The following is a 25,908-nucleotide window of genomic DNA, read 5'->3' on the forward strand; positions in this document are numbered from 1 at the left end:
TTTTGTTTACCTGAATTCAGTACCATCTTTGCCACTTGTAAGTTTAGGTCTCCTGACACAAACACCTTCACCTCTTGGATAATAATCAGCATTTTTCAATGGTCTTGATGAGAGGGTTGAAGGGAATGATGCGACCATTTAGAGCATTAAAGGTTGGCACTTGGTGAATATGCAAATCCTGAATCGTTTTCAGTGTCTTAATAAGAGTAATATTGTGCCCTTCCAGGGGGAGGTCCTGGATCCAGCTCTACAAGCAGGGGTGAGATGAGCCTGGCTGAGGTTCAGTGTCACCTGGACAAGGAGGGAGCCTCCAATCTGGTCATCGATCTCATAATGAATGCATCCAGTGACCGAGTATTCCACGAAAGCATTCTCTTGGCCATTGCACTTCTGGAAGGAGGCAACACCACCATACAGGTAGGAAGCCGGTGTGGCAGCTGGTGTGGTGCCCTGGTTCTGAGAGCCAGGTCCCCAGGCTGAGCCTTAGTCTCATGAGGAAGAAAGAGCTCATTTTCCTCATGCTGTGACCATTCTGTCTTTTCAAGTATAGTTCCAAAGTATACGGTGTATTTGAAATGCAGCATAGGTATACTATAACGTCTGTCAAATGGATGATTAAAGTCTGTTTATAGTCTTTATTCAGGAATATAGATGCTCTCATCATTAGACAGTCAGAAGAGTGTTCAGACTTGTGCTATTTAGAAGATCTAAAATGTTTACCTACCTATAGGCTCTGTAACTACTATTAACTATAAACTGAAAGCTCAATGAAAGCAAATGACTGATAAGGAAAAGAAACTTAGGCTAGGTTAGTCAAAGATGAATAAATGACTTTTTTGTTGGCTGCACATGATATGTATTATTAAATAATAATGAAAATACTAATATTATTAAAATAACATTTAAACAACATTAATTTTGGCAAATGTCCTTGAACAGACCATTTTTAAAAAAAGGTTTGCTTCCTTTATGCGTATGAGTGTGCCTGTATGGGTTTATGTGCATACTATGCATTCAGATGCCCACAGAGGCCAGAGGAGGGCATCAGATCCCCTTGAACTGGAGTTACTCACACTTGTAAACCACCATTTGTGAGTTCCTGGATTTGAACCTGGGTCCTCTGTAAAATGTCTTCTTTCTAGACCCACAAAATTCATTTAAAGGAATGTTAATATGTATGTATGTGTGTTACAATTTTTACATACAAGTGGCTTTTTCTTTCAATTTTCTGTCCTCTTAGATAGGATCTTATGGCTTGTCCAGGCTGGCCCTGACCTCCTGGCTTCAGGTCATTCTTTTGCCTCATCTTTACTAGTAGCAAGAGTACAGGTACAATTATGATACCATGCTAGACTAGAAATGACATTTAAAATGATTCTTTTTATTTTAAAAGTTGTGTGTTTATGAGATGTGTCTCTCCATGTAGTAGGCTAGCCTGGAATTCACTCTGTAGACCAGACTTGTGAGGATTCTCCTGCCTCAGCCTCCTTAGTTTTGAGCCCACTAACCACTTTTAAAATCCCATTCCTCCTGAGTCTTTCTTTCATTGTGAGCTTACTGACTGAGACTTTCTTTGGACATATGTACCTGTGAACACATACACACACTCATTTTGATCCAAACTTTGTTCAGGTTAATTCATATAATAGAAGGTTTTCCCCTTTGTCTATATTTGACCTGCTACTCTCTTGGCCTTACATTTAAATTCAAAACATATACTATTAGAGTCGTGTATCTTCCTATATCAGAAGAGGTTGTTTCTCCCTAAGGATAGATGTGTTCTGGGCCAAGACAGTGACTTAGCAAACAGCACGGGTTAGACTTTAGCCTCTGCTCACTCTTCCAGCCTGGAACCCTGTGCCTTGCATAAACCACTGCAAGGCCCTTCTTTCTGCCCTCCAACCCCTACTTGGCCCAACACACACTTCCAAGCTTATTATGCACAGAGATTTGTGGCAATGAGTTACTCACCCGTGCCACTAGCAAAGTCTACTTACTGCTTGTCTGAGTCGTCACATGCGCACATGAGTTCATGAGTCATGATATATTGAGACTGATTAGTTTTATATGGGTGTGAGAATGGCTGGATTCATGTGTCCTTCCCCTTGTTGGGACACACTTCCTGCAAGTGCTGTATGCACAGAGTCTTGTCCCTGTGCGGACATGGTAGGAGTGCTAAAACACTCCTGGTCTTGGATTGCCTGTGGCCAGATCAACTGATCTAAGTATCCACTTGGCCAGGCGAATGTCCCACCAGCTGAGCTACATGCCCAGCCACCTCCCCATGGTTTTATAAAAGCTTTACTAGTTGAAGAACTTAAGAATTTCTGAGGTCAGGCTCAAAAAAAAAAGAAAAGAAAAGAAAAAGAAAAAATTGGAATGTCTAGCGAGAATGGAGGAGACATGTACATTCATACAGGAAGCTATATGGCTTCCCTGTGAAAAGGGATTGTGTTGGGGAAACCACTTGTTGACAAAGGTAATAAAGAGATATCTCTAGATGGTTGATAGATAGACAGACAGACTGACTGACAGATCAGATAAGGAGTTTGTGAAAAGTTTTCTGGTGACTTGTGCTTTCAAGGATGGACATAAGATTGCAAGGTAAAACCTAAATGTGAGGCCTGCAGCACAGGAAGCCTGGATAACAAGGCCCAGAGGAATGTGAACAGGAATTGGGTCTTCGAGACTGAAGAGCACTGTGTAAGAGAGGTAGAGAGCCCCGATGAGAATTGAGATTTAGATGAGAAGCAGTGGACTGCAGGAGCTGCAGAACTGTAATTTCAGGCCCTAAATCTGCCATCAGAGGGTATATAAGAGACAGTCAGTAATTCACAGTTAATCTGCTGGCTGGGCATTATGGTACACACCTTTAATACCAGCACTTGGGAGGCAGAGGCAGACAGATTTCTATGAGATCAAGGCCTGCCTGATCTACATAGTGAGTTCCAGGATGACCATAGACAGAGACCCTGTCTCAAAAACAAGAACAACAAAAAATCAATTTGGTGTGAACACAGTTTGTGGGAAATAGACGAGGGAGGAGGGAGAATTCAATGCAAACCACTCTTCCATAGCAAGTTTAAGGCCGTGAGACCTGGCTTCAGTAAACACTGGTTCTAGGAACATAGCTCAGTGGTAGAACACTTAACTCACATGCACAAGGCCCTGGGTTTGGTCTTCCTCACTGAGTAGGAAAACAAAAAGACACAAATTTGCTAAGTAGCAAATCTTTAATATTAACAAGTCTAGCATCCTAATGCACAGCTCGAAGACTGATCAGGTGATGAAACTGCAGCTTGTATGAGATCCATGAAAACTGAGATTTTTTTTTCTGCTGTTGCCATGGAAACAAAAAATGTGTGTGTAAGAGTATGGGTGGATAGGTAGATTGGCTTCACTGTAGTAAGTTACGTCCTGTCTATACATGCCTCACAATATCATGTTGCATACCTTAAGTATACACAATGAAATGTATTTCTTGGAAAGGTTGAATAGCAATGATTTGGGGCTGAGGTCGTAAGCACTCTACCTCCTGATGACTCCGATAACAACAATACTAGCTAGGAGAAAATCTCTAGGGGGCACAAGGGAGCCCATTGCATGCTAGAAAAACCTGTATCTTTTGGTAGGTGGCAGTTTTGTGATTGTGTATACAGTTACACACTGAGCCCTACACTTAAACTAGGTGTATCTTAGTAAGTGATAAAAGAGGGGAGGTTAAGAGAGAGCCTAGGCCTTGCTGGGACCCTGATGCATGAGAGAAGGAAGGATAGACTACAGAGGGTGAAACCAACACCATCTGCTGAAGCCAACCCTGAGCCTGAGACTGAGCTGGCTGGCTGAGTCCAGCAGAGGGGAGGGCAGACGTCCCTGCTGTCTCTGGAGGCTTCCTGTCCTAGGAATGAGTAGATGCTCTGAGCCATCACAGGTGAGGGAATTAGGAAGCGTGGGGCGGCTCACAGACTGCCAGCTCCCAAGGCTCACTGCTGAGGTGGAATCTGGGGTTCTGGCAAGACGCCCTGTTTCTCATAGCATCTGTCCTGACAGTGATGGCGAGGCAGACAGAAGCTGTTTTTCCTTCCAGTTCTTTATCTTATTCAGGAATTATGAATATTAGCTCCGTGTTTTCACACACTCATGACTCACGTGCTTTGGCAGAAGATGAGATGGATGCTGCAGTGAGTTCTGGTCAGCCACTGCAGAGATAAAAGAGATAGAAGATGAGTAAAGGGATCCGGTGTGGATAAGCTGTAGGCTTTGCCGGTGTATGTGGACATAGCCTTCAGGCTCTAGCTTTTGCTCCCTCTGCCTTACCCCCTTCTGTGACGTCCAGGGGCCCAGTCTGACCCACTACATGATAACAGGCCTACGGTTCAGAAACTGTTCTTCTAGCATGGCTAGACTTGAGAGATCCCCACTTTGCCCCAAGCTTCTCTTTTCTTGGGAGAAAATGATTTAGAGCTAGGATTGTGTCTGGGACCAGCTGAGGACAGGCACCCTAAAGCCTCAGGGAGGGTGACTCAGAGTTTGGTTTTACTGGAGAGAAGCTGGTTCAAAGTAGTAAATGACCAGCTGGTGAGGCGAGTCTGCCCTCAGTTAAGACTGAATTGGTGGCTATTAATGATTGCTGAAATAAACACTGTGATCCATGAAAGACAGGGTCATCCTAACTGGAACTCACTGCCCATCACCACTTCCTGTCCCGTGTGACGTGCGCCTTCTCATGAAGGACAGCATGCTGTGGTCAGATGGGTTTCCTGAGCTTTGGTTTTGCCAGTGGCAGGTTGTCGGAAGGATGACAGCAGTCAGGGCTGTGTTTTAGGCTCATGTTTAAAGTGCCGTTCACCGACTCTCAGACTCTTCTACCTTCTTTATATCAGGAAGCAAAAGGAAAGTAGCTTTCATGTCCCGTATTGTGTAGGGTTTAAAATCTATCTTTCAGTTCACATTCCCCTGTCTATCTATCGTGTTAAGAAACAGGCAGGTACTTCTGGACTCTCGAAGCTTTAAAACAAGATGTACGTTTGTTTGTTTGTTTGTTTGTTTTAAGTAATATTAGTTTTTTAGTTATTTCCCTGGGGTTTCCATTTCTGAAGTTATCTTTAAGTTGTGAAAATAATTATTAAAAATAGTAATGATTGGACAAGTGAGCCATAGTGCATCCATGCAGCAGGGACTGAGCCTTGAAAATAAGCTCAGCTGGTGATCAGTCAGTAGCCTAGGTCCACCTCACACATCCTAGGCGGAGTGAAAGAAGTCAGCGAGTGTGCAGACAGCAACATACTCTAAGTTTTATCTATCTGGTTCTTTGGAAAGACAAATAGTGATGGAGACCAGATCAACCCGCAGGGTCAGGGCTCACAGGAGATTTTGGTCAAGTGTAGGAGCATGGGAGAATATTTGGGACATGGAGGTGTTGTGTCTTCCTTTCTGGGATTCACACATCTTTATATGTATGTGAAAATCTATCCAACTGAATAACAAAAGAGCCAGTTTGGTAGCATGTGGCAATTTTAAAAATTAAAAGAAGTGAAAAAAACAGACCTAGGAGCAAGGGCCACAGCTAGCTGCTAGCATCCAGCTTAGTTTCCTTGGTTTCCTCAGTACGATTCCCTTTTATTCACAATATCTCATTTAAGACTCCCAACTCCCTTGTGAGGTATGCACACATGAACTCTCTGTACTGTAAGTGAAACACACTCAAGGAAGTGATGGGTCAGAGCTGCAGTTAAATCTCCCATGCTGTCTATCTTTGCTGTCTATCACTGAGTAACCCCTTCAGATCCCAGTAGTCACTTGATAGCAGTCACATGCTTCTGTAGGCTGAAGCTCAGCTAGGTGGCTCTTTCACCCCATGTGGTCATGGCTGGGGCTGAATTCATCAGAAAGTTTGGACTAGAATCATTAGCATGGTCACTTGTAGGGTTGTGGGAGTCGGTTCTCAGCTAGATAGAGCTGGAGTGTACTGGTTCTCGGTAAGTGTGTGTGTGTGGGGGGGGGGGGTGGGTTCCCACCACATGGTGGCTGGGTTCTTAGAGAAGTGCTCGAAGCAATAGAAGTAGAAGCTGTCCAATATTTTCACCCACTAAGATTTTATTTTGTGTATCTCTGTATGGGTCTGTCCATGTTTAAGCTATTCATAGGTACAGTAGGAGTTCAGAATAGAGCATCAGATCCTTCAGAGCTGTAGTTACAGATGCTTGTGAGATACCAACCCCAGGATGGGTCCTGGGATTGAGCCTCTGGAAGAACAGTGAGCACTGTTAAATACTGAGCCATGTCTCTGGCTCCCAGCCCTCTCCCACCACCACCCAGCTGTCGTGCAGTCTCCCTCTCTCTTTCTCTCTCTCTCTCTCTCTTTTTTTTTTTTTTTTTTTTTTTTTTTTTTTTTTTTTTTTTTTTTTTTGGTTTTTCAAGACAGGGTCTGTCCAGTCTCTTTAAGCCTGGGATCAGAATTGAGGATGACACACCAGCTACATTCTAGCCATGAACCAACACAGCTGTAGAAGGCCTCAACCTGCCACTGAGAGGAGACCGTGGACAAAAGAGAAAGGGCGTTGGTAGGGCTGCCCCAGTCCATTTTCCTTCAGTTATAATTGACTGTGCACCCCAGCATGAGTCAGTCAGAGCCATGAACTGGCGAATGCAGGGAAGGTTAGTCAGCACTCTAGTCTCTGGAATTGAGTGGAGTTTTTCCTTGGAAGTCCAATCCCTTCTTTGTGAAAGTGTTAACACACATCCACTCCCTTCGGATGGAGTGTGAAAACTTTGTCTTGTCTTGAGGATCAGGCCACAGGGGGACCTTAGCTCTCCAGTAGTCCTGGATTTAATTGGCCAGACTGTGAAAAGATTCAGTCGGTAGGAAAGCAGAACCAATGGCTGGGGAACACCTTCAGCACTCTTGTCCTGAAACCCCCAGCACTGACCTCTCATCGCCTGGATCCTTGAAAAATGCCAGAAGCCGAGGTTCACCTGCCCTAGTATGACATAATAGACTTGGAGGAACCCTGACCCCAAGGCTCTCAGAATCTTCTTTCCCTTCCAAGGCTTCTCTAATGATAGTAATTCTCCTGCCTGGGGCCTTCCTAGCAGCTCTGTTTACAGGAGCATGGAGATGGCGGCACAGCCCTTGAGCTTTCTGGATGGGTGACACACTTGTCAGGCAGTGGGAGATCAGGCTTGTCTTGAAGACTGCTTCCTGCTGCTTTGTCCCCGATCCAGTGCCAGCCCCCAGAAGAAATATTTCCTTTCTGCTTGATGTTTTGTCGCAAGTGGGAAACTATAAAATAAGCATTTGCTTATGAATTAATTTCTGGCACACACAGCACTCAGTAAGCCTCATGGTGCTGTATATCCGTCCTTCACGTCCGTGCCAACTTCTGTGTTCCTTCCTAAGATGTTCCCACCAGCACCCGGGGGAAGTTCCCTTCGTTTCCTCTTCCCTGCAGAAGACAGGGGCTGTCCTTACCTGGAATGGGGAGAAAGAAAATCTGTCTATGAATTTCCATGACTAAAATTTTTAAAGCTAATGCAGATGTTAGGAGAGGTTTATCTACGTGTTTATCTACTGTAGAGCACTCTGGAGCAAACTAAGGGGATAATTTTTTTTTTTTTTCCTCTTGGAATACTTGCCTCCAGTTGCAGAAGCACAGTGATTTTCATATGTCAAGTGGCTGCCCACGACTATTCCTCTGCCAAGGTCTGGGTTACAGACACACCCAAGGAAAGTTTTCCCTTCTGCACGTACACAGCTAGAGGTGGAAAATATTACATGCATCAGTCCAGAAACCGGGCTGTGAGTTCAGCTGAAAAGAGAGAGTTCCCTGATTCATGGGGCCTTTCCCCCCCACCCCACCCCACCCCACCCCCGACCACTTTTGAAGGTTGGGTTAAGAAATGAGTCCCCGGCAGTCTGGGATAAGACATCGTACTCTTTCCAGACCTATCACTGCAGAGCACAGTGTGGGAGGAACACATCACTTTAGCTGTCTGCGACCCCTTCTCCCCCCCACATCACAAAGAGATAGATGCATGTAGAAAAGTGTGATTTGACTCTCTGGTAACAAACAGAAGGCCAGCTTGTGGGGAGATCAGCCTCAGTTTGATAGGGCAGTCACCCTGAAGAGGAGGAAAAGTCTGCTATGTGAGGGAGTTACGCAAATGGGTGTTGTTTTTGGCAGGGGAGTTTGAAATGAGTCACTTTCAAGTGGTGTTTTCTAACCTCAGGTTTTATCCATGTGGAAAGAAGTGAGCTAACCCCAGAGTCAGGGGCTGTTCTCCCTTCAACATGTAGGGACTTACAGATGGTTGTTGGCATTAAGACTGATAAAGGCAGACAGCCTGACATCTCCGGGGGACATCCCACCTCATCTCCAGAACTGTGTCTGCCAGTCAACACAGAAGGATCTGAACAGTGAGACCACTTAACACTTGCCAAAAAATCACATCTAGGGTCCACCTCTGAGTCCTGGCCCAACTTTGAGAATCAAGGCAAAAGTAATTAGAGATTTGGGAGAGCCTTGAAAGGGAGACCTGTCATACAAAGGGCTCTGGCTTCCTGAGTGGGACATTGTCAGCCTTTAGTAACTTTGAATTTGAAACTCAGTTTCTCTTCCATAATGGGGGTTGGAAAACAAAGTCCATTGTGGAACTGTCTAGAAAATTAAACAAAGAGCAAGCTGCGAAAGTGCTTGACCCAAAAAATGCCCTTTGATCAGGCCTCCAGCAAAAGTCCCTTACCTTTCTCTGCCTAGTTGCTCACCTGGAGAGCAAGCTGGTGACAGGCACTGCCTCTCAGGGCCCCTGCTGAGTCCCAGAAGTGCCTTGTGTGGCATTCAGCTTCTCCAAGCTCTTAAGACATTGGGGTATTTATTTCTATTATGTCATAAAGTTCCTTATCATTTAAAGACAGGCTTTATTTATTGGCCTTGATTTTTGTCAAAAAATTTCTGGTGGTTTGTTTCTTTGTTTCTGTGAAGTGGTTTATCACCCAGAGAGGTCTGTAGGATGTTCTGTTTTCTCTTATTGTCACATTCAGTCTACTTAGACCTTTCTGGCTAAATATTTAGGATGATTTTGAACATTCAGAAAGTTAGGAAACATGATTGCCTTTGGTGTGTAACTTCTTATGCTGGTAGCCATGCCAGATGAGCAGAGGACAGAGGATGTTCTTTTCCACTGGCTCATCCTTTTCTCTTCCCTCCCTCTAATGCCTTTGACATGTGAGTGTATTGTCCTCCTATCCTTCTCCTGGAAACCAGGGTGTCATTGGCCAGCTCTTCTGGCCATCCGCAAAGAAAACTAAAAGGAGAGAAAGGATGGAGCGCAGAGTCTTGGTCTCCTCCCCTCCTGTAAAACCTATAGGCAGGAATAGAGTCTAAGAACAGACATCTGCAGGAGCACTGAAATCTTGCAGTTTCTGCATGACTAAAGAGCAGCAAATAAAAATGCCAGAGAATGGGCTGGACAGATGGCTCAGCACTTAAGAACACAGGCTGCTCTTCCAGAGGCTGGTTTCGTTCCCAGCACCCACGTGCCAGCTTCCAACCACCTATAACTCCTGTTCCTGATGATCTGACACCCTCTTCTGGTCTCTGTGGTCACAGCACACCGGTGGTGCACAGACATTCAAGCAGGCAAGACAGCCATTCACATAAAATAAAAATAAAGCTAAAAAAGGTGTCAGAGAATACCTCATTTATAAGTTGAGCCTCCTTTCATCTCCTGAACACACAGCAGGTCCAGACTGTCTTCCTTCCTAGCTCTTCTTCCACTTCTAGGTCAGGGTACAGCTGTACATGTCCTTGTGACTTCTGAACATGCAATACAAACTGACACCAGATTGTCCTCCTTACAGAATGCTTTGGGATTGGCAAGCAGTGGCCCAAAGACCACATCTAACCAGCTGCCCATGATTGTATAAAGTTGTATTGGAACACAGCTGTCCTCCAGTGTCCTTCATGGCTGCTTCCACTCACAGGAACAGAGCTGAGCCGTTGGAGTAAAGATGGTGACCCTTTGTCATCTCGTCTTTCAGAAAATTATTTGCCAGCCCTGTGATTACTTGATTGTTATAACTGAAAAATAATCCATACAAAGCAAAGAGGCATGGATTTTACTCCCTTGTTCTGAGTTTGCCCATAGCCCAGGTCTGGCAATTATAGGTTTTAGGTGTCATTTATTAGATGAACAGTATCTGAAGTCCTAAAATATTGTAGACACTTAGCTAACAATAAGAAATTCAGGGTAATGAGTATCTTCCCTGTCTATGTGTCTGTCTATCCATCCATCCAGTCACCATCTAGCCTACCTTCCTTCTTTTTAGAAGTGGAGTCAGGTTGTGTTTATTTTTAGAACACTATTTCCTTCCTACAGTTAATATCCTCTTTCCCTTTATTATAATTCTCTACCTCTGCTAACTGCCTTTTATCCTAGATCCAGAAGGCAGGCTGAAGCATTCATCCTCAGGCTTAGAGTCTAGATACCTGAGCTTCCAGTCTTGTGATCTGTGAGCCTTTTCTGACCATTCAACCTAAGGGCATTCCATTTTTAAGGTTAGTCACTTCCTTGTGGCCTTGTGGTCTGCTATTTCTGTGCTTCTCACAGAGGTTCTCCCAGAGGAAAAGACAGAGACTCCTAAAGGCACATACTTACCTTTGAAATACCTGAACTGTTGAGACCTTGTTTCCCATCTCTCTCCTCCTCCCACATATTTCCTGCATGATCTCATTCATTCCCAAGGCATCCAGCCAGCACTTATGCCAACAGTTCCCCAAGATGTAGCTCCTGGCCCCACCTCTTTACCGGTTTCTAGATCTCTGTTCAAATCTCTTTAGAGCATCTTTACCTTACTCAACTCTTACGTTAACGTAACCCCAGTCAGGCTGCCATCCATTCTCTTCTCTTCCAAACCATTTGTATGCCAAGACATTGCCCATGAGTCACCACCTCCAAGCCCCCAGCCACCTATGCTAGCACCCATAAAGTTGTTAATTATTTTTCTTTGTTACTGTTGGTCACAAATCAATTCTGTGCCTATTTGGCCTTCCAGTAGTTTTCGGCCAAAATTCAGTTACGACTTCCATTCAGCCACGGATTTAGCACTCTAGAGTCGATAATACGTGTAGAGCTGCCCAGCTAGGATGGGAATGGGACAGAAAAACAAGCCTTAGTCTTTGGAGCTCATCCTCTCGGTCACCTTGCTATGCACCCCACCTGCCTTGGCCGTATGACGCCTGAGTTGGATGCTCTTTCCACCTTCCACTGCTGCCATGCCTTTCTTAGCACTGTTATCAGTGACCCCTCCGAAGAGAAGCCTGGACATCTTTTCCCCTATCTTCAAAGCCCCCCATGGAGAACAGACTCCATTGACACTCTGGTGACATCTTTGGATACCTTGTAAGATGGAGCACTGCCTAGGTTTCTACCCTCTCGTTCCCATATCCTGTTCATCCCTGTACCTGCATGCAGGTGAGCTGGGTTAGCCATGTGCTGAAATTGAAATGCCTTTGCTCTGGATGGGACATACCCACTTTCCATTAGCCTGGAAGGCTTCCCAAGCCCTGACTGAAATAGCTTCTATTCTGAAAGTGTTCCTTGATCCCCTGAGGCAGAGGCAGGGAGATCTCCACCTCTCACCACAGTGCCTTAAGGGATGGTCCCACCGCAACTGGAGTTGGGTGAAGACCCAGGGGGACCAAGGCCAAATCTTCCTGCCCCACCCAGTGCTCCAAAGAAACTTCTGCATGTGCTAGATGAAGCATGTTCAGCCTGAGTGTGATGAGTCAGTGTCCATGATCCCACTCTGGGTCATTCCTAGGAACTTGCTGAGACCATATGTGAAAGGTCCTCAACTCGGCTGACACATATTCGGCCTGACATAGTTCTCGCTAATGACTTTAGCCTTTACTTTAGGGTTGTACTTCTTCCCTCTTCCACTCACTGGAGAGTATAATTCCCACATGAAGAATCCATCTGGTTCCCGAGCATGTGTGCCATGCTGGGCACTCAGAAAATATTCCCTGAAAAAAGAGGTGTTCTGGCCCTGGTTCTAAGTGCCACCATGTTATGTTAACCATCTTACCCTTCTGGTTGCCTTCAGGATAAATTGTTAATGTTATTGGTATCTTGGGTGCTGTCTTTAAGAATAAGAAGAAAATAGGTGTATCTGAGCCCAAGAGAAATAAATACATAAAGTCGATGGAGAAATGTCTGATGGCCTAATTTCTTCATTTTTCTTCTTAATAATAACTAATAATAAATAAGGAGTACCAGAAGCCAGGAACTCAGCTTGGTGCCCTTTCCCTTCCTGCCTGAGCTCATTTTCACGTTGTGGCAGTCCTATGTGAACGGTGCTATCGTGACTCCTTCATTTGCCGAAGAGGAAACAGGGTCCCAAAGTTGAAGGCACTCAGAATGCCAGAGCCAGCCAGTGGCTGCATAGATGTTGTTCCTGACATGTCTTGAGTTTTAGTCTCTCATGGTGCTGAGAAGCTTCTTCCACCAACTTTCCTAACATTGACATGGGCCCATGCCCGATTTGGGGACCTTACATCTTTTTGTAAGACAAATGGCATCCAAGCCCATTTTCATTGGAGAATGCTCTGTCATTCTAGTACCTAAGAAGATTGCTTGTATGGTTGGTTTAGTTTGGTTTTGTCACTAAGCTTGGCTATAAATGACATAAGATGAAGCCATGAAAGACTTTTCCCTCCAGCCTGGGCATTGCTTGCTTGCCAAATAAAAACGTGTACACATTACAAGTTTCACCTCCAGCAAGTTGCAGGTTCCCAGGTCCATGAAAATTAGTGACAAGAAGACTGTGAAACTGTGACATGGAAAGCAGTGCATTTAATTTAATCAAAGGTCTTAAGAAGAGTTAGATTCTATTATCAGTGATTTTTTTTTTTTAGTTTGTATCTGGCATATGTGAGACTTACTAGAGCTCACCTTGTGCACATTTGCAAAGTAGATAAGTGGACCACATTTCTCCCTATATCCAAACCTTTGCTGTTGAAGACTATTCTTTATTAAGGAAATGAAAAGAAAGGAAAGGAAAAGTTAGGGACACTTGATGAAGGTGTCCTTAACTATGTTGGGTTATATGAGATGGCCCCAGTTACAGATGAGAAAACCAAGGCTCAGCAAATCCAGCATTACTCACAGTCCCCAACTGTCAGAACCAAGGTTTGAATGCAAGTCTTTCTCCCTCACAGCTTTCTCGCCTACATTATGTATGACACAGTCTTTGGGTCACACAGGCAGGAAGTTCGTCAGTACACTGTTCACTCTGACCATGGCCTTGTTAGATAGCAGTGTCTGCTTTCTCTTCAGAGGTTCGAGAAGGCCATAGTTCTTGATTGATCTGAGTAGCAAGCACTTGCTGCTTTGCCACACAGCCAAGCAGTCTGAAGGTCGACTCATGAATCCATACAGGGAAGCATGTTCAGTTTCATACAGCCGTAGAAGCTTTTTTTCAGTTTGTACTTGTATTCTCATCGTGCGTAGCTTTGTCTGGCCAGAGGCGAATATATCCAGCGTGTAAAAGGCTCTTCTTATTCAGCCGCTACATTTCTTGGTGTTTTCTGGGCTTCATATGGAGGAAGCAGGATTGCTGGAACAGACCTGTGATGGCTGTTACAAACCCCCTTCTACTATTCCCAGTTTGGCATGTATCTGTGAGATGCACGCCTGCCTTGTATTTACAAGAGGAAGTATCCCATTTAATTTTATTTTCACACTAAAACCCAAGTGTTAAGAGAACATGGTGTTTTAACACTCTCTTGGTTATCAGCTGCAGAGCGGAGGTTGCATATTGTCACATACAGTTTTCTGAGTACATTTCTCCATTTGTTACCTGGCAACGTCGGCGCATGAAGATGTGTCGGTTTCTGCCAGTTCCTCACTCTCTGTACTGTAGAAGGGAGATTAGCTGCTTCTCTGCAGGGATGGAGAACGGGAGAAGGCATGGAGCTAATGGGCTTATAGAAAGTCTCCTCGCGCAGTTCAGTGACACAGCCGAGCCAGAGGCCTTTTCAACAACTGCCTTGAGTCTTGTACTTCTTTCCTCCCGGGTTAGGTGAGGGGTTTGTGCTTAATCACCATGAATCCTTGCTGCTGATCTTTGAGCTTTTTAAACTAAAAACAAACAACAACCACCTCATGTCCTCGCCGTTATAGGAGTCATCTGGACCTTTTTAATATTGTGACGAAGAGCTCTTTAATTGCTTTCATTTGATCTCAAGCCTCCTGCCTGATCTAAGTGCTCTGGTTTTGACTACCTCTGACTTCTGATGAGGAAGGCAATCCCACAGTACAGTGAGAGCCATTGAGCTGATTATAGCCCACCAGAGTGAATTTGCTTGCCCAGAGCATTGACCTTACATAGACTTGGAGCACTAGAGTGGGCCTCGTTTGTGCTCTGGGCTCACCACAGCCTACCCCTCATTTGACTCATGCCTACCTGTCCTACCTTTGAAAACATTTGAGTTGAAACCCTTGTATTCTGGGTTTAAAAGTCTCCCTCGTTTGCACTGTACACTCTTAAGATTCAGGAACAGCTTCCTGGGATCAGCACCTGTAATGTTGTCTTGAAGACTGATCCACTAGGGAAGTTTCCATGGTAACAATGTTTGAAACAGTCTGACAGCATCAATAGGTTAAGCAAGAAGTCTTCTGGCTCAGGGGCACAACCTGTAAGCACAGCTCCTTAGAAGGAAGGTTAGGAGAGTCTATGACTGAGCCCAGGACTCAGCCACTGGAGGGCCTGGCCACAACAGGCCAGACTTTAGGACCTATTGGTTTTACAGTGCAAGGCTTGTTTGTGTCATCTTGTTTGTGGGGAGGCCTTTGTAGCCTACTGGATTCTTACTGTCTTGCCTGTTAAGGGAAAGAAAGAGAGACAGCTCCCTGTGCCTGGAAGGTAGTTAGAACCCAGCACTTAGCTGGAAATCTCTGGTACTGGACATTAGGTTTCAAACCTGGGATGAATGGTTGAGGTGGCTATATAACGTGTCAAAGTGGGCCTGGCCTGGAGATTTTCCCAGTGTCCCTCAATCCTTACCTGTCACAGGGCCCTCTTGGCTGGCAAACCCCGCCCACTAATTTAAATTTCTCCACTAGGGGCTGGGCTGCTCTTCCCTATATAACCCAACCTTTTTGACTGCCTGCTCTTGTTGTGTGTTTGGGCCTTGTGGATGAAGCACATAGTTCCCCTCTCTTCCCTTCCCCTCCTTCCTCAAATAGTACCCCTGAGTCTGCTCACATCTACTCTGGATGCTCCAGAATGTACCTGCTTACTCTACGTGCTCCCTCTCCTTATCGTCAGTAAACTGTCTTCTCCACCATAGCTAGGGGCACTCATGCAGTTCTTTCTATTTCTTTGTTCATCCACTCACCTCCCTGTAAAAGCCCCACGAGCCACTCTCCTGAGGCTCTGCTGTGGGTGTTTACCCCCAGTTTTTTTCAGTTTTCATCAGGAAAGGTCCTAAGAGGAAATCCCAAGATTCACCTGTCTTTGTTGCTGTTATTTTGTTTGTTGGTTTTTTTAATATCCAAAGATAACTTGCCTTGGGCCTGAGTTCCTTTTAACTCGGAAGTCTGTATCCTGCTGTTTAAACTTTAAGATGGTTCCTAACTGCATTAGAGTCGTCAACCAGCAGGCCAAGGCGGAACTTTAAAGAAAAACCAGGTCATGCCGCATGTTTTTGGTGAGCACAGGAATCAACAAAGAGATGTTACATAACTTCTATTTATGTCCTCCTTGCTCACTATCTGCAGGCAGGCAAGAGTCGCAGAGCTGGGATTTAATGAGCTCTCCGGGTTTGCTCACCTTCCTGAGCTGGTAGGAACCAGCTTGTTCTCAAAATGCGTCAGTAAAGAATCAGGCTGTGGGTGGGCGGCCAGGGGTAGTAGGTGGACCACATTGTTGCCATGGCGTTTTTAATTCCCCTGTCTCTCAAGGATCCTGCTTTCCCCTTCCCTGACTCCCCACCCCCTCTTCTTTTCTTTTCTTTTTAATCCATGAGCTTCCTTGTTTCTCACACCCACTCGTGATTTCTTGGAGCTGCCTCAGGAAACAGGAATATTTTCCCTCCCTTCCACAAACACCCCCCTTGTGTAGCCCCAGGGCTTCAGAAGAGTTTTTCCTAAGGTGCTCCTTTCCCACCCTCCCCTGTCTGTTTTCCCGTGATTTTTCATAACCACTCCCTCCATTGCTGGGACTTATCCTCCCCTGTTGCTTGGTAGAGGCTTTCTGTCTCCTGCTAGATGGCTCTGGAACCAGGTGGATTCTGTTGTTCCTAGCACAGCAGTTTGCCCTAGAGGAGAGAGGTTGTTTGTGTTTCCCTACATCCTAGTCTCTGTTCTTGCCTTGAGCTGAATGACATCTGTCCCCTCTGGCCATATTTTTATAAAACAGAATCACACTTTTATAAAAAGAGATTCGTAGGAATAGGAAAACAAGGGAAGTTTGTCCCACAATGATGGTTCTCTGGGTGACCCCTGTTACCTGAAAGTTACAGGTTGAATTAACCCACATTAAAAAAAAAAAAAAAAAAAAGAAGCCATGTGCCAGGGAGTTAGCTAAGTGGGACAGTGTGTACTTGGCACGGGTGAAACTCTGGGTTTGATCCTCCATCTGTCTCGAGCGTAAGCGCCTGTGTGAGAGTGCACGTACACACACACACACACACACACACCCCAACTCCAACATATAACAAGGAAGGTATATGGCTGAGAACCCTGTGGCTGCCAGGGAATGCTCCCTGCTGCCTGCACCTTGGCTTCTGAGGGAAGCCACCCAGGTTTCTGTGCTGACTTTGTGTTGACACTCACCAGAGCGGAAGCTTTTAACAAGTACAAAAGAATAAGTTGAGATGAAGAACTCCATAGGGGGAAAGAGTTCCAGCAAAACAGGCTTAAGATTTTTAAACTAAAAAAATTTAAAAAGTCAACCCCACCCCTTCATTGCTTCTGAGTTGTGCAACCCTTAATAGAGGTAGCCTGTTTGAATAATCAAAGGCCAGCTGACTTCCCTTCATTAACTTGAGCTGCAGACATCTGCATAAAACATCCCAGATTCCAGACTGAGTAGGTAATTTTTTTTCCCCTCTGAGTAACTTGAGGGACTTTCCCTTTGGAAACCTTCCAGCAGAGTTAACTTCGTGGTTGAGACATTTTTCTCTTTCTCCCTGGTGCTGAGTATAGAACCCAGGGCCTTGTGCATATTAGGCAAGTGTTCTCCCACTGAGCTGGTGATGGGCCGGTCCTACAATGTTTTTTACTGGGCTAGGCAGCAGCTTGATCCTGAATAGGAGGCAACTCAGTCACCTCAGACACAAACCTGGAGCCGGCAGTTCTGAGAACCTTCTTAAAGTCCACAGATGACTGCAGCTCTGTGTCTTAGCTCCTCTTGCCACTTCAGGACCTACCCACACTTGTATTTCCCAAGGTCCACTAAGATCCCCTCTGAAAGTGGCTCTCCGTGTTTTACCAGTTACCTGTGGTTGGGTTTGGAGATTGCTTCATCAGTGTGGCTCAGACACCCAAGGCTGTGGTCCTGTAAACCATATGAATCTTTCCCCTCCCGCCACTGTTCCAAAAATCCAAGACTTTAAAAGGCGGGGGTGGGGGGTTGGGGGGTGGGAGGAGGGGTAGAAGGGGGCACTGTAATTGAAGGAGGGTGTGTTAGAGTCACCCTCAGCAGCCAGTGTTTGAGAAATGTGGCTTTATTAATGTTCTTGCAACATGACCCCACAGATAGTTCAGCTCTGAGTTTGTAGTTGTCAAGCCTGGGGAGGGAGCCAGCCTCTGAGGTGGAAGGCCCACAAAGAATTGCCCTTCCTGCTCCCAACTTAATGATGCAGGCAGCTGTGTCTCTGAGGCCCTATTGGTTAACAGTTAACTGGGAAGATTAAAGATCCCCAGCCAGGCTGAACCTGTCCCAGAGTTAGAAGCAAAAGCCTGCTAAGTGCCAGCTCGTCCTGCTGCCCTGAAGTGGGACACTTCCCCATTCAGCGGGACTTTGAGCTTTCACATACCCAGTATTAAACCTCAGCTTAAGGTTTTTGGAACTGTGCCTCCTTTAGGGTTGTTATTCATTCACTAAGACAATAAATACTGAGTACTGGACAGAATGCTTGTGCGGGTTGGGGCAGGAACAGTGCCAGTCTTGACTTTAATAGTATGCCATCCAGTGGGCGAGACCAGTAGGAAACCAGCAGACAACTAGTGTACAGCAAAACTGAGAGAGTGAGACCGGAAGCAAGGAATTGTTCTCTGAGCACACTCTTGGAGGAGATACTGATGTTGAGACCTTCCAGATGGAATGGGGTTAAGAGTAAGGGTATTCCAATCCTGAGACTGGGTGTGCTGGCATTGCTGAGAAGGCCAGTATGCCAGGAACACCAGGCAGGGCGGGCAGTAGCATGAGGTGACTGCTCAGCTTTGGTAATTTGCCTGTCATCAGGTGGGAGGCTGGATTAGGTGATCTCCACGCTCTCTGCCAGCCCCTACTCAGTACTTCTAAAGGGCACCAAGCTGGCTCAGGTCAGTGACCTGCTTAGATGCATACTACGGCTGCCAGGGCTGGAATATATTGAGCTAACAAAGATGAGTAATTTCAACCTGACCACCTCCGTTGATTTAGCTATCTGTATATGTCACTGTCAGGATGCTTTTCTGGCCATAGGGACATCGCCGGAAAGGCCCATTGCCCAACATAGTGAATGGACCTGCTGGGTTGGGAGATGTGATGGTCTCACAAGAGTGGGTCTGAGGGTAAGATGAGTTGGACAGCAGGTTTCCCGTCAACTAGACATTGTTTTTGTCTTTGGCATGAGAGAGGGTGTTTATTTTTCTTTGGATCTTATGGTCTAGTGGACTTGTCACAGTCAAGTGTGTTGAGAGCAGGGATGGGTAGGAGGGGATAGCATTGAATCTTGCCGGGTGCCCCGTGCTGCATGGGTTGTCACATGTATTTCCTATTTCCTCTCAATAAGCCTCCCAGATAGTTCTTAATCTCCCTCTTTCCTCCTGAAGATGAGGAAACTATGTCAGGAGTTTAGTGAGGGACCTGCCCAAAGGCATGCAGTTCCCAGGTCATCCCCAAGCACATGGCTCTGCCTCCTTAAGGATATAGGTTATAAAGCTCCTTCTCAGCCCCAGGGCTCCACACAGACACAGAAAATGTGTGAACAAAGGATTATTCGTGGTCCTGCTATAAGTTTCAAGGCAAGGTCCCTGAGAAGCTTGGAGCTCTGAGTCAGGAAACTGGTCTAAATAAGTTAATGAATGGTCCCCTCAAGTACACAGAACAGATGCATGACCTCAAGGAAGACTGACTTTTTCCTCAGGCCTCTCTTGTCATATCTCAGATCGTCACACCCATAAATGTAAGAAAGAATAACTAGCCATGGCCAAGGCCTCAACCTTGGCCTTCCTCTTTCCAGAGTGAAGACTCCTTACCCAGACCCCTGGAGCTGATGTAGACTGCATTGCTCTTCATTGAGATGCACTTGGATGAATGAGGGCTGTGTCATTTCATCCTGCCCACCCTTGGCCCCTTTGGTCCCTTTGGCCATCTACATGTTTCACTGTGGGATACCTTTATGGCCTCAGGATGATACTAATGAAGAAGCTCATCAAAAGATGGGTGTGAGAAGTTGGGAGATGGGGCGGGGCACATTTGTTTGGGTAATACTGTTAATGTACTAAGATGTGCCTTCTCTCTCTCTTTTTTTTTTCCCCTTTCTCTTTCCTTTCCTTGACAGGGTCTCACTGTGTAGCTTACACCTTCATCTCTTAAGTGATAGGATTTACAGGTCTTTTGTAACACACTCAGTTGAGAACACATTGCTGTTTTTTCCCCCAAGCGCTTCTTACATATTCTTACAGGTTGGAGGTCTGAGGAGGAGACCTCCATGCACTCCCCACTGCAGATCTCACAGTGAATCTGTGGGCAAGCCAAGACGGGACTTGAGAGTTTCACACAAACTGCCAAAGAGACTCATTGCATCATGACCCCAGAAGGTGCTTCTGGACTGGCTGACACATACCTCCTGCAGCTCCAGGGCCATATCTGGATTGTTGGTCATGGCCTTCTTCTCTATTTGAGAAGATGGCCATGGGTTAAGACTTTGAGGCCTTAAATCCTTTGCAGTGAAGTCTTCCCTGGATCTGAGATTTATAGTAATTAATAAAAGGCACTATTACTGACTTTAGAACAAGGCTCATACATTCAAAGACCAACTGCAATACTTTCTTGCAACAGGTAGAAGGTTAGCAGGGAGACTCCTACCTCATCTTGCAGTTCTCGACCCACACTGACTTTGTTGTCTTTATGGATTGGGCCTAGTTTTCAATCCATTGGTCATCATCGATTTTTTTTTTTCCTGGAGGATTAATTTTTTCTCTTTATGTCTTTGGCCAGAAATCACACCAATGTGTCTCCACAAAAGATACTGACCTTTAGACTCTGTAACAAGTTCTAGTAGTTAAAGCTGGAGAAAAATTATGCCAGAGGCACAGGGTTCTCCAAAGTAATATCCCTGTCTCTGAAATCCTTTGGAGTGACTCTTAAGTCTTAGTGGAGAGTGACTGCTGCCGGTATACTTGTATAGTCAGACGGGACTTTGGAAGACACCTTGTTATTTATTTAAACACAAGTTTTCACTCTGTAGCCCAGGGTGATCTCTAATTTTGTGGAGAGGTCTTTCCTGCCTCAGTCTACTGAGTGCTGGGATTGCAGGGTTACAGTGTGTGCTACCAGGCCTGCCCGGCCTAATTTTTTTTAAGTATATTTTGTTGGCTGAGATGTTGTTGATGAATATGTATGAAACTATTCCTATTCTGATCTGCATGGTGATCTGCATGCTATGCTATATAGATGGGGCAGAATTTCCCAGCAAGTGCCAACTCCTGTGGGCATTGAAAGCCAGATGACGGAGAGCGCAGTTAGCTTCCTGCCTCAGAGAAAGCGTGCATCTCAGAAGAGAGTGGACTTGGATGCTTGTTAAGAGATGAATTATTTTACTTTGAAAAGCATCTTTGAAGGTCTGCTTTGTTCTTGACCCTGAAGTCCAGGAATCTAATGAATCAAGCAAGGGTATCCTTCTCTCTGGCACCAGGAGTCAGTGATGGGCCAGAACATGCCCTCTGCCTATTCTTGGTTGGCACAGCAATTGAAAATGGGTGTACATTTTTAAGCTATCAGAGGAGGCTCCACAGATCAGATGAGGCAGGACCTCATTTTTGAAAAATGATGTTGAGACATTGATGATTTTCAGGGCACCCTTGGTTTGCTTATTGGCTCCTCCCTTCCCATACAGCAGTTTGTTTCTGAACTCATTAAAGCCTGAAACAGCTGTCGAAAACTTGATTAAGTGACAGCTTCAGGTGTTTAGTTCAACCATCAAACCTTGCAAAAAAAAAAAAGCAAAAAAAAAATCCTTTACCTTTTTGTGTTTTTGTTTTGTTTTGTTGTTTTGTTTTGATTTCTTCCAGACAATCTAGGCTATTGTGGAGTTCTCTGTGTAGACTGTCCTAGAACCCACAGGTAAATGCCTGCATTTACCTACCGAGTGCTGCGATTGAGGGCTTGTGCCACCATAGTAAGCTTAAAACTTGACTTTTTATGTTGAGTTTTAATAACGTTTGCAAAGGGAAATGTTCCCTTTTTTTATATGTCCATCTTGTCCCAAAGTCAAGAGTTGAAAATACAGGAGAAAACTTCATGGAAAAAAAAAAAAGTGGCTACCTAGATGGCCTCAGTGTGGTCAGATGGGCGGAGAGTGGTTAAGAGAGCACACTGTCCTTGCAGAGGACCCAAAGTCATTTCCAGTACCCGTGTTATCTCCCAACCACCTGTAACTCCAGCTCTCCAGGGCCCAACACTCTCTTCTAGCATCCGCAGCTGCTCATGCAGATACCTGCACACAGAAACACACATACACACAGTTCTAAATAAAATCTTTTTAAAAGGAGAGTGAGAGAGACAGACACCGACGACTGTCTAGGAAGGCAAGCCTGGTATCAGGCTTGGATTCTAGCTTTGGAGATATGTTACTTTATGAACTGGAAACTAAAAGGCTTATCCCTATGTCTACAGAAATCAGAATGGCTTCTGTAGCTAGTAATAGTCTAGACTGGTTTTATTGTTATTTCTTACATCGTGACAACTACAGGGGATTACCATTTACTATGTTTTTGCTGTCAATTTAGAAGCTATCTTGAGCTACCAATAGCATATGGAATTGTCACTGGATATTACATGCGTAGGAGATTTTGATCCTCACATACCACCCACGGACCCACCTATCCTATATCCAAGTGCCTTCCCATTGACACAGGCATTACTGTTAGATAATAATATCATCATGCACTTACATCAAGCTCAGTAGGAGTCAGGTTGTTTTCCACACAGTTTCATAACTGCTACCCTGATAGAGCCCTAGCCTCTTCCATGTGATACGGACCAGGCAGGTGATAAAAGTCTCATTTTCTCTGAGAAGGAATCCCCAAGACCATAGCCCCAAATGAAGATGAACTACCTAAGACTACAGGATTGGCTAGCGAGAAGCCAAGGCCAAAATGTTAATTTCTGAGTTCCAGTTCTCCAGGGCTGGTGTGCCTAATCAAGTATATTTTATTGCCTTGTGTTTTCTAATCCTTGACTTGTGATCATTACACTTGGTACCTAAGAAAAAGACTCAAGTCCTACAGTACACTTTGTGTGACAGTGTGAGTGTGTGACAGTGGCTTTTTTGAGAATTTATAAGCCCTCAATTCTGGCAAACCTCAAATACCATAAAGGGATTATTTGGGAATCAGAGCTAACACCTTAAACACCTTGTTTCCCGTGGAGGTGTGATTCTTGGTACCTTTCACAGTGATTCTTTACCATGATAGTAGTCTGTGTTTGTATCTCTGACAGAGTTGGAGTATAGGCATGGATGGCTTATAAAAAGCTGTAAGGTATCCAGACTCTGACAGACTCTTGTTCCACAGAGACAAGTTTAACAAAGCTGTGGTTGAAGGCTAGAGTGTCAGAAGCATGCCAGGCTAAGTATGGGGGCAGCTCCAGCAAGCACTAGTTGTATAACTTGGCAACTTACATAACTGGTCGAAAGCTCTGTTTCTTTATCAGTAGAGATAATAATGGCACCTACCTATGGGATGGCTGAAGATTAATAGAGATAGTGTGTATCACATACTTGGGTGATGCCTGGCAAATTGGTATCGTTATTGACTGCCATATAATTTTTCAGAAAGGATACCTAGGAAGTGGTAAATTCTCAGTTAATTACAGGTGGGTGGAGAAAAGCCAAGGGTCATTACTTTGCTCCACTGGGGAGGTCAGAGTTGTTTGAGATACGATGCTGCTTAAGTCCCATGATGAGCTAGTGTCAAATAGAATAAAGCAAAGAGGAAACGTAGACCCTTCATCCGCGCTTGGAAACACCATTGTTGGCTCGCTGCTCAGCCAAATTTTTCAAATTCTCAGACTTAGCCCAAGGACTTGATTCATTTTGCAGCCGATAAGTGAACTACGCCATCTGAACAGCGTCATGGCTGTATCCGTCAGGATCACGTCTTGTGAAGCAGTCAAATGGAAAAAAAACTCTCTTTCTGGATTTTTCTCAGGGTCCGGAGTGAGTGTAGAAGGTAGCCCAGCCACAGCATACTAATGTCTTTTTTTTGGAGAAGGATCAAAGTCCCACCACCACCCTGGCCCTAGGCTGCTCCAGTGAGGAGACAGTCTGGATCACAGGCATCTCCACTTCTGGCCATCACCCTATCTTGTAGCTGACATACCCACCAATGGGCTCCTCCAAACTGAGTGGTCCAGTGCCCGGGCAGGTCTAAGCAGGCAGCTTACATTCCAGGGAGCATCATGATAGCTGAGTCCAAGAGCCTGCCTGTCCTTTGCTTGCTGAGCCCAGATCCTCCTTTCAGATGAGGAAGATCTGCCTGCCATTCACTCATTGTCCTGGCTGTGTATCCAGGTTACAGGAAAGGCCTCTATCTCCCGGGATGATTTTGTCCAAGATCTCAGGCCCACAGCTTAATTAGGGTTGTTGCCTCTTATACTTGAAAGTGTCTGGCACATCACAGATATCTTCCCGCTTTCTGTAGAGTACATCCTCTCTGTTGGGCCGTAACCTCAGGGTGCCTCTTGTCATAGCATAAGCCAGGCTGCTTTTTTTTTTTTTTTTTTTTTTTTTTTTTTTTTGCAAGGTCTCTCTCGGGTGGAGGTAGCAGGTGGCCAACAGGCTAATTAAGCAACAGTTTGTTTCCAAGATGGAATAGCAGGTAATTGTATTATTTTGGTTTGAGACCTATTTCACAGGTTCATCAGCACCCGTGACACTCAGTCCAATATGGGAAAACCATCCACAAAACAAGGACCGTAGAATAGGATCGTGAACTAAGGCTCAGGTTTTAATTAACCACAAGCTGCTCTGGTCCTGGAGAACTGGATTGAGCCATGTCATAGTTTTGTTTCTACTGCTGGGATGAGTGCCATGACAAAAGGCAACTTGGGAAGGAAAGAGTTTATTTCATCTTACCCTTCCATGTCACAGCCCATCACTGAGGGAAGTCAGGGCAGAATGTTCCTTATCGGCTTAATTTGTTTGCTTTTTTATATATCCCAGTACCAACGTCCCAGGATGGCACTACCCACTGTGGGCTGCCCCCCCCCCATATCCATTATCAATCAAGGAAATGATTCCCCTTAGACAACCCCATCTGAGGTTCTCTCTTAGGTGGCTCTAGCTTGGGTCAAGTTGACAAGAAACTAACCAACACAGGCAGTAAGGAGACAGGGGTCTTCTTGTGCCGTTCACAAAATCCTTTTCCTGTGTGAGCTCACTTTCCTCATTTGTAAAATGTGGAGTGGGTAGCTAACTGGGTAGTTTGTAAATCTGTGAATTAGTTTCAAGACTCTGTATGGTTCTAATGCCATCTCAAAGGGGTCCCTTCTGCCCGTGTCTCCCTTATATAAGGTGTCTGTGCATTGAATAGTATTTGAGGAGGAGAGAGCAGGGTTATTATGCTGGGCAAGACATTGGGCCAGACACTGGGCCCTGCTGATTTCTCCCAGCTCCAGCCATAGTAAGTAACCTATGATCTTGCTTCTCTTCTCCGTTTGTTTTGTTTTGAACCTTAGCTTATAATGGCTGCCATTACCCTACCCCCTACCTGTACCCTCCACCACTGCCTAGAGATGGCTGAGGTCAGCAGCCACTTCCTCACCCTACCCCTGACCCCACTTCCTTCCCTCAAGCATGTCATGTGCAGACCTGCCATACCTCGCGTCTCAGCTTGGTGGTGAATGTCTGCCCCCAAACAAGCCCTGTTTCCTCTGCTTTTCCAGCCTCGGTTCATGTCTGCCCACCAAAGCTGCCTTCCTGTTGGGCAAGAGCTTTTTGTGGCGCTGCCACAGCCTCTGACCTCCCCTGACCCTAGCATGCTTGTGTGCAATGTGCCTAGTTTATGAACGACGGTATCTATCTTGGCGATCTCTTCAGATGCTGATGAGACAGCATGTATGAAAAGAGTTTGGCATCCAGCGTGATCTGAAGATAACAGAAGGGTGAGGACAGGTCAGTGAGGGGCAGGCAGATGTGGTTCCCTCAAGTGACCAGGGATATTCTGGAAGTGGTCCCGTGTATATGTTACCAAAGTTCCCTAGCATTCTGGAACCAAAACAGGCTTGTTTCTTCTGTGTGGTACAGTTTTTGCCCACAGAAGTATGTGCAGATTTGAAGAGTGGAACTTCATTAGATTTTTTCAATGTTTTTACACCTATTGTATGGCTACAATAACAGATAACCACAAACCTAGAGGCTTTCTAGATTAAAATCCAGGTGCCAGCAAGGCTGTGTGTCCAGCTGGAGGCCACAG

General features: G+C 45.3%; 1 protein-coding gene across 1 annotated transcript in view; it reads left to right on the forward strand.

Moving 5' to 3' along the window:
• Itpr1 (inositol 1,4,5-trisphosphate receptor type 1) overlaps window positions 1-25,908 on the forward strand; it is a 320,805-nt gene that overhangs the window by 212,805 nt on the left and 82,092 nt on the right. Inside the window, exon 44 of the mRNA XM_076940207.1 lies at window positions 227-417. Within this exon, the coding sequence (XP_076796322.1) occupies window positions 227-417 (191 nt within the window). The remainder of the gene's footprint in view (window positions 1-226; window positions 418-25,908) is intronic.

Source organism: Arvicanthis niloticus, chromosome 9 (genome assembly GCF_011762505.2).
Source record: "Arvicanthis niloticus isolate mArvNil1 chromosome 9, mArvNil1.pat.X, whole genome shotgun sequence".
In the NCBI taxonomy this organism is placed as follows: Eukaryota; Metazoa; Chordata; class Mammalia; order Rodentia; family Muridae; genus Arvicanthis; species Arvicanthis niloticus.